Source organism: Poromitra crassiceps, assembly GCF_964638095.1.
Source record: "Poromitra crassiceps genome assembly, contig: HAP1_SCAFFOLD_745, whole genome shotgun sequence".
Taxonomy (NCBI): domain Eukaryota; kingdom Metazoa; phylum Chordata; class Actinopteri; order Beryciformes; family Melamphaidae; genus Poromitra; species Poromitra crassiceps.
Genome location: NW_028151663.1, coordinates 9456 through 17500, shown reverse-complemented (window position 1 = coordinate 17500; position 8045 = coordinate 9456). Strand labels below are relative to the sequence as shown.

The 8045-nt window shown below is 45.4% G+C and overlaps 1 protein-coding gene across 1 annotated transcript in view; it reads right to left on the bottom strand.

Moving 5' to 3' along the window:
* LOC310771524 (membrane-associated guanylate kinase, WW and PDZ domain-containing protein 3-like) overlaps positions 1 to 4624 on the bottom strand; it is a gene marked incomplete at both ends in the record, with an annotated part of 49571 nt that extends 44947 nt beyond the window's left edge. Inside the window, 2 exons of the mRNA XM_083664118.1 lie at positions 1370 to 1489; positions 4603 to 4624. Of these exons, the coding sequence (XP_083520244.1) occupies positions 1370 to 1489; positions 4603 to 4624 (142 nt within the window). The remainder of the gene's footprint in view (positions 1 to 1369; positions 1490 to 4602) is intronic.
* Between the last annotated feature and the right edge of the window lie 3421 nt (positions 4625 to 8045).

Sequence of the window (8045 nt, the reverse complement as noted above, 5' to 3'; positions counted from 1 at the left end):
GAGTGATGTGAGCTCTGCATGAGGTCTGTGTGACAAGTGGCTGGAGGCATCTGAACAGAGAATTACAATAATCAAGATGGGAGGAGAAAAAAAGCATGAATGAATCTCTCCAAGTCTTGAAGAGACAGACTTTAGCAATATTCCTTCGTTAAGTTGGAGAAAAGTAATGACCGTCCAATCCTTCATTGCAACCAGACAGTCACACAAGGAGGCGGGTTTGTTGGGTTGAACAGAATGAAAAGGTTGGGTGTTCTCTGCATAAATAAACCAACCACGATGAGAAGAACGAGTGTGGATAAATGTGCTCCAGGGGAAGCAGATACAGAGAAAAACTATTCCGAGCCACTTGTACTTGACTTGAGTATTTCCATTATTAGGAGCTTTCCACTACATTTCAAAACTCCACTTTAAATGCTTCATTACATTTTTCAACACCTGAGTTTTTCCAGGTAGGATGGGGGAATAACAACACATGCCTAATGCTGGTTAATTATTGCTGTGTTTCGTTCATTAGTCTAACCAGCTGGAGGTTCTATCCTGTTCCAAAGAGCTGGCTGGCAAAACAGTTAAAGTGCAACTGTGGACAGAAAAAAACTCCAACTGATTGAATTATTTCTGCTCTGAATGTATCCACCACTGGCACAAACACAGTATGGAGATACTGTTGCTGCAGAGTCGAGGTCATCTCAAGGCTCCAGGACCATTTTTGGTGATCTTCTCCGCCTACCAATCGTCTGGGAACTTCTTGTCCGTTGATCCGTTTGATCAGTTTACGAGCGCACAACTTCAGCATGTCATACTACACGAAGGGCCGCCCTAAAGACTCTGGATTAGTTCTGCAACGCAGGTTTTGTTCAACTTCAAATTGTTTCCACCCAGTTTTAGCAGCAAAAGCTGGGAGAGAGAAAGCCCTCTAGTCTCTAGTTGAGCGAAGTGACTGGAGACTGAGAAGTGGGACTTGTCATGTCCCTGCTGCTAATCTGCCCGTCACTTCCAACATGTCTTTAATCATGTTTCACTGATCAATACGTTTCGTCCCGCTTGTCCCACTTCACTAAGCCGAGCTGTGAGTCATAATGACTGGCTATCCAGATTACATTTACGGTACTCCGTTATACAGACCGAGGCTGCCGCTGTCGATTGTGTGCAGAAATGCGTGGGTAGTAAACGCGTGCAGGCAGCCACACGCACGCACACATGCACACACACACACACACAAACACACGCACGCACGCATGCACACGCATGCACACGCACACACACTCATGCACGCACGCACGCACACGCACACGCACACACACACACACACACACACACACACACACACACACACACACTCATTCACTCTTCATGGTGTGTTGATGCTTACCATCATAGGTGCCGCTCTCCAGTAGAAGTCCACTCTCCTCCAGGATCCTGAAGTCTCCGACACTGATGAAGTTGTAGTCCACTCCAGGCACCTCGCCGTCTCGAGGGAGCCGGGTGGTGCCTGCAAGACAGACAGATGCACGCACACGCACACACACACACACACACACACACACACACACACACACACACACACACACACACACACACAGGTCATAACCAAGGGGCAACCTCCTGTGCTGAAAAATAAAGCCACTGCGGAAGTGCCTTAAACCTGCATCCGTTTCCAGCAGGGGGCGACTCCACTGGCTGCAAAAAGAAGCTCGATTGATGGAAGTCAATGGGAAAATTACCCGACTTCTCACTTGATTTATGACTTCAGTAAACACTTTCCTAATGAGTTGATGGTCTCAATCGCTAGTTTGAAGTCTTCTTCAATACAGCCTGATGTTCATTTTGTGGATTATGTTTCCATTTCAAGTAAAATAGATGATAAAGGAGACAACCCCTGGTCTCGCCCGAGCTGCTTCTGGCTCCTGGGCTCAGTGGTTAGCGCTGTCGCATCACAGCAAGAAGGTCTGCATGGTGGAACCCCGGTCTGTGCCAGGTCAGACCAGGTCAGAAGCAAAGCATGCTGAAAGCAAGGGCTTGTCGGCAGAGCTCAGGAAGCTCCAGGATGCCACAAATAGGACAGCACGGTTGGTTGAAGTGGTTGAAGTGGACTGGGCTCATGTGTGTACTTGGACTCAATTTAAGGACGACCCTCATCAGTTTATTCTGCGCTGTCTGCAGCCTATCTTTAGTTTCTTTTCCATTAAGCCACTATACCAGGATAAGCAGCTGGAATCATAATGGCACTGAATCAAAGAAGTAGCTAAGTGTCCTCATAGTTTGCTTATCAAGGAACTTAGATATCCTTGCTAGATACTTTGTTTTTGCATGGACCTTACAGATATAACAGAGAGGGCCATGGACCTTACAGATATAACAGAGAGGGCCATGGACCTTACAGATATAACAGAGAGGGCCATGGACCTTACAGATATAACAGAGAGGGCCATGGACTCATTGGTCCTACATTGATCATGGTCACATCCAAGATAAATAACAGGCTTCCTTTCTTGTAGCTTTATACCATTACATTCCACAGAGAAACTGCTAGCGCCCCTTAAAGAGCATGGGGCAGGTTAGAGACCCCAATCAGTCAATGTGTAGGTGAATTATGGAGGAACTTGATTTTCACATTAAGACACTTACATATACACTACAGTGACTTCTGGGGTCGTTTTATTTTTTGAACTTTTATTTTGACATCTTGGACCCCAAAACTCTGACGTCAGTGTAGGGAGTCGCCAGGCATGCCCGTCTGTCCCTCTGTCTGTCATCACTTAGGTCAGGGCTGTCAGTCACACACTATGGATGCTAACGCCGGTTTTCAGGAGGAAGAGGAGGTAGCAAATGTTTATGCACATGCATGTGATGGTCCTCAGGCTAATTTTGACAGTGAAAGAGAGCAGGAACAGCCCACAACGGACCGCGGAGAGAGAGTTGTGAAGGAGCTTGAAAGCAGCGGAGGCGGGCCGAGGTGCGGACTGTAATTCCACACACACACAAGCGAGCGGAGGCGGGCCGAGGTGCGGACTGTAATTCGATACACACACACACACACACACACACACACACACACACACACACACACACACACACGCGCGCGCAAAAGTGACGTATGTGTCCAGCCATCTGGCCGAGAGCCGAAGTCCCGAACACAGTGAGAAAACCTCCCGAAGCTGCTGCTGCAGCAGGGTGCATATTGTCCGGCCAGCCGACCGAGAGGCATGCGAGCCGGGCACAGTTGGGGTGTGTGAGGTGGCTGGCTGTGGAGGTGGCGGTTTCTCCTCCTCCTTCTTTCTCTTTTCACAGCAGAGCGGACCCCAGGCTGCAGAGCAGAGCAGAGCAGAGCAGAGCAGAGCAGAGCAGAGCAGGAAGGAGCCGCAGCCTCCCCCTCCCTCGAGTGAAGAGAGCGTATCACACAGCGTAGACACACACACACACACACCGAGTGAGAGAGAGAGAGAGAGGGGGACTGACGGAGCGCCCCTCCACTCGCTCTTTCCCCTCCCTCCCGGAGCGAGTGAGAGAGACAAGAAAGAGTGAGATAGAGAGCGTGTCACCGCGCAGACAGCAGGTACACACACACACACACACACACCGAGAGAGAGAGAGAGAGAGAGATAGAAAGAGACTGTGTCACGCAGACAGGCAGCAGCAGCAGAGTGGAGCTGACTTGTTACTGTTGTTGCATGCAGTAACCTGGCGACACCCGACCCAAAACTCACTGACAACGACTTACTACAGGCAGCTACTGACTAAATGACTAACTATATACTAAAAACTAACTAGTGATTAACCTACCAACTGACCGACCGATTAACTGGCTGACTGATTGACTTTTGACTAGCGTAGGCCTACGTACCTGACTAGCTGCCCTGAAATGCGACTGACCATGAAATTGACGACATTGAGAGGGGAGAGATAGACACGCACGCACGCGAGAGCCACTCCCCACTCTGACGTAGCAGGCTTTTTCTTGTCACAATAAAAGTCTGTTATTTCCTTCTGAAAAAGGAAGGTGTTTTTCTCCATATTTTTTTTCAAACTTTTTTTTTTTTTTTTTTAATGATGCATTAACTTTTCAAATATACATAGGGACAAGGTTAAGTATACATTTAGCAAAGGAATTACCCTGCTCCATGCTCCTTAAAGGAGAATTTCGGTTTTTTACACCACGGTCCTTATTTCCAGCTTAAAATATGATCTTTTACTCACCCAAATAACTTTGGTTTCATTCGGATGTCCACAGACGATTTTGAGCTCGGAGTAGCATCCTCAAACAGGCTATAACGGGCGCAAACGGGGCCACATGCATGCGCTCTGTAAATAACACATTTTCTGTCACATCGCGGTTCATTATGGCAGCATCTATCTGCCAAGCTAGGCTGCTAAGCTAACAACAACATACTGTAACAGTGCCCCGGATGTGCTTCAGAAGAAGCAGTGAGAAGCGCTTCTGTTAGAGAAACCACAGAAGAAGAACATAAGCACTGTAAGCCCATCCGGAGCTACTTTACCCAGAAATGTTTCAACTGACCCCAGTAATACGTTATATTTAATACTGTGCATCATCAGGGTCCAGCAATGGTCAGTTTGTACTGTACCACTGACTGTGTACTGTACCACTGACTGTGTACTGCCTCATCTGAGAACTAATACGTTACTGGGGTCATTCATTTCTAGATCAATAACCCTCTGGAATAACCTGCCTCAATATCTCTGCTGCATTTATAGTCAATTGCGTTTAAAAAGAAACTCACATTTTATCGACTACGTACTGTCATTTGTTTTGTTGGCTGTGTTTAATGACCACTGAAACAAAACATACTGTACATGTTTTGTTTCAGTGGTCATTAATTCATTCTCAGCATATTTCTGATTATTGTGTATTTTTTTTTATGTTGGTGGGTTTATAATCTACTGTGTGTTGAGTCTGTTTTTGTGTGTATTTGTATGGTTTTTACTTGATTACGTGATTGTTTTTGTATGTTTTTAGGTGGACCCAGGAAGACTAGCTAGTTGCTATAGCACCAGCTAATGGGGATCCTTAATAAAATAAAATAAAATAAAATAAAATAAAATAAAATAAAATAAAATAAAATAAAATAAAATAAAATAAAATAAAATAAAATAAAATAAAATAAAATAAAATAAAAATAAAAATAAAAATAAAAATAAAAATAAAACTGCTGTTCTGGCATGGTTTCGGGCACAGACACCAGGGCAAATGCAAATGAACACAAAGTCATTGTGACCATGCACTTTGCTCCTCCTGTGGTGAAGCCACAGTCTACTCCAATACCGAGCGATGGGAGAGAGAAGGCGCTTCCAGCCAGCATGAATACCCACAGGGCATAAGTGGACACTGAGTGATTATATTAGTGTGAAGATTATGTAAACCATATTCCATGAATAAATAAGTAGGACTGTGTGCACACACTGTGCTTGAGGCTAATTACAGTAGGTGTGTGTGTGTGTGTGTGTGTGTGTGCGTGTGTGTGTGTGTGTGTCACCAACTTGTAAGCTCCATAATCAGTATTGAATGGGAGGCAGTACTACTGTAGTTATTTATTGCAGAGAGGACAGAACAAAGCACACAGCATAAAGCCATCATTATAGTGCCATAATCTATGGCCACCCCTGTTCAGGGTTATGGGGGCGGGGCGGGGCGGGGGGGTCACCAGTCCATCACAGAGCTAACATAAACAGACATCCACATTCATACATGTGGGTAATTTACAGTCTCCAAACCACCTGACTTCCATGTCTTAGTTAGGACTGAGGGAGGAAACGGAGGCATCCAGAGGAAAAACCCACACAAACACAGGCAGGAGATACAAACTCCACATGGCCACAAGCCAATTGGCAGAGTAAAACATGGCATTGTACTGTACATGTCTGAAAAACAGATCGATGTACAATATCAACTTACATTTGAAACACAACATCGGCAAAATACGTTTCTAAAACGTGGCATTTTACATCGACAATCTCAACATCAATTTGAAACAAAACGCCAGTTTAATTTGGAAACCTCGCTGCCATTCCAACGTTAAATGCAAATAAAACAACTTTGGTTATGCTTAGGCAAGTAAAGCAACTTGGTTAGGTTTAGGCAACTAAAGCAACTTGGTTAGGGTTAGGGTTATAGAGACAGTCCGCATGTCTGGGAACGCCCACAAAAACGGCTGGCGCGCGAGTGGGGTAAAACCGGCGATATATCTCATGGGCTGACTCACCAAAAGACGGTGCTGCGGCTCTAAACTACATGTTTGGGGGTTCTAGAGCAGAACACAAGACGTCTGCTCAGATGTGCGTTTACTGCGGTGGTTAAATCCCCGATCGTGTCTGCCTGGGCTGGGCTATCAGCTAAATTCTAACTTTGCTGAATGGATAGAACGGGGGTTTTTACCCCACCCTGACCACGCCCCCCAGCCAGGCTGAGCCAGCTAAACCAGCGTCTATGATGAGACGTGGCCTCAGTATGGTTTGGGTTAGGGTTCAAATGCAAAGTAGAGAGTTGGACTGGCATTCTCTCCCAGGCCCATGACAGGGGGAAGACAGTCATTAGAGACTATGATAATGTTACACGAGACAGTCAGTCAAAAAACGTGCAATGCCAATATTTTATTGCGGGGTCTGGGCTGCACAGACCCTGGGTCTTTCCTGCTAAAGCCAGTTCCTCAGTCCCACCCTGGAGCAACGACTTTAACAACATTTTATACATTGGCATTTCTCATCGCCATATGGTGTGGCATCTCTTCAATACAGTTTTTGACACTATAGAGCAGCTGTTTATAGTAGCCCAAAGGCCTAGTATGCCGTTATTTCCTTTTGTTTCTCCTTATAATTGTATTCTCTTTTTAATTGGGCTTTTGACAGCTTCTGAGCACCCTCTCTGCCAATGGAGGAAAGAACAATTTGAAAGAGAAAGCCAGCACAGAAGCTTCTTTCTGCAGTGCGCCTTGATAATGCAGTTTGTGAAACCAAAAGCAGTTAACACTGAAATTGTGTGTGAGAATGCCAGCCTCTGCCTCTGCCTCTGCCTCTGCTCATTACTGACTTGTCTGCCTGCTGGTGCTGGCCTTGGTCCACAGAAATGTCCCCAGTAGCCCAATTACATGAGCCACCGTTATGTACCTGACAAGTATCTCCCCAACCATAATCCATGACGTTACACCAATATATACCATAAGCCTTCTACCAGCCATCATCCAGGTCACACCAATATATACCATAAGCCGTCTTTCTACCAGCCATCATCCAGGTCACACCAATATATACCATAAGCCTTCTACCAGCCATCATCCAGGACGTCACACCAATATATACCATAAGCCTTCTACCAGCCATCAACCAGGACGTCACACCAATATATACCATAAGTCTTCTACCAGCCATCATCCAGGAGATTACACCAATATATACCATAAGTCTTCTACCAGCCATCATCCAGGACATTACACCAATATATACCATAAGCCTTCTACCAGCTATCATCCAGGACGTTACACCAATATATACCATAAGCCTTCTACCAGCCATCATCCAGGACGTCACACCAATATATACCATAAGCCTTCTACCAGCTATCATCCAGGACGTTACACCAATATATACCATAAGCCTTCTACCAGCTATCATCCAGGACGTTACACCAATATATACCATAAGCCTTCTACCAGCCATCATCCAGGACGTCACATCAATATATACCATAAGTCTTCTACCAGCCATCATCCAGGACGTCACACCAATATATACCATAAGCCTTCTACCAGCCATCATCCAGGACGTCACACCAATATATACCATAAGCCTTCTACCAGCCATCATCCAGGATATCACACCAATATATACCATAAGCCTTCTACCAGCCATCATCCAGGACATTACACCAATATATACCATAAGTCTTCTACCAGCTATCATCCAGGACATTACACCAATATATACCATAAGCCTTCTACCAGCTATCATCCAGGACATTACACCAATATATACCATAAGCCTTCTACCAGCCATCATCCAGGACGTCACACCAATATATACCATAAGTCTTCTAC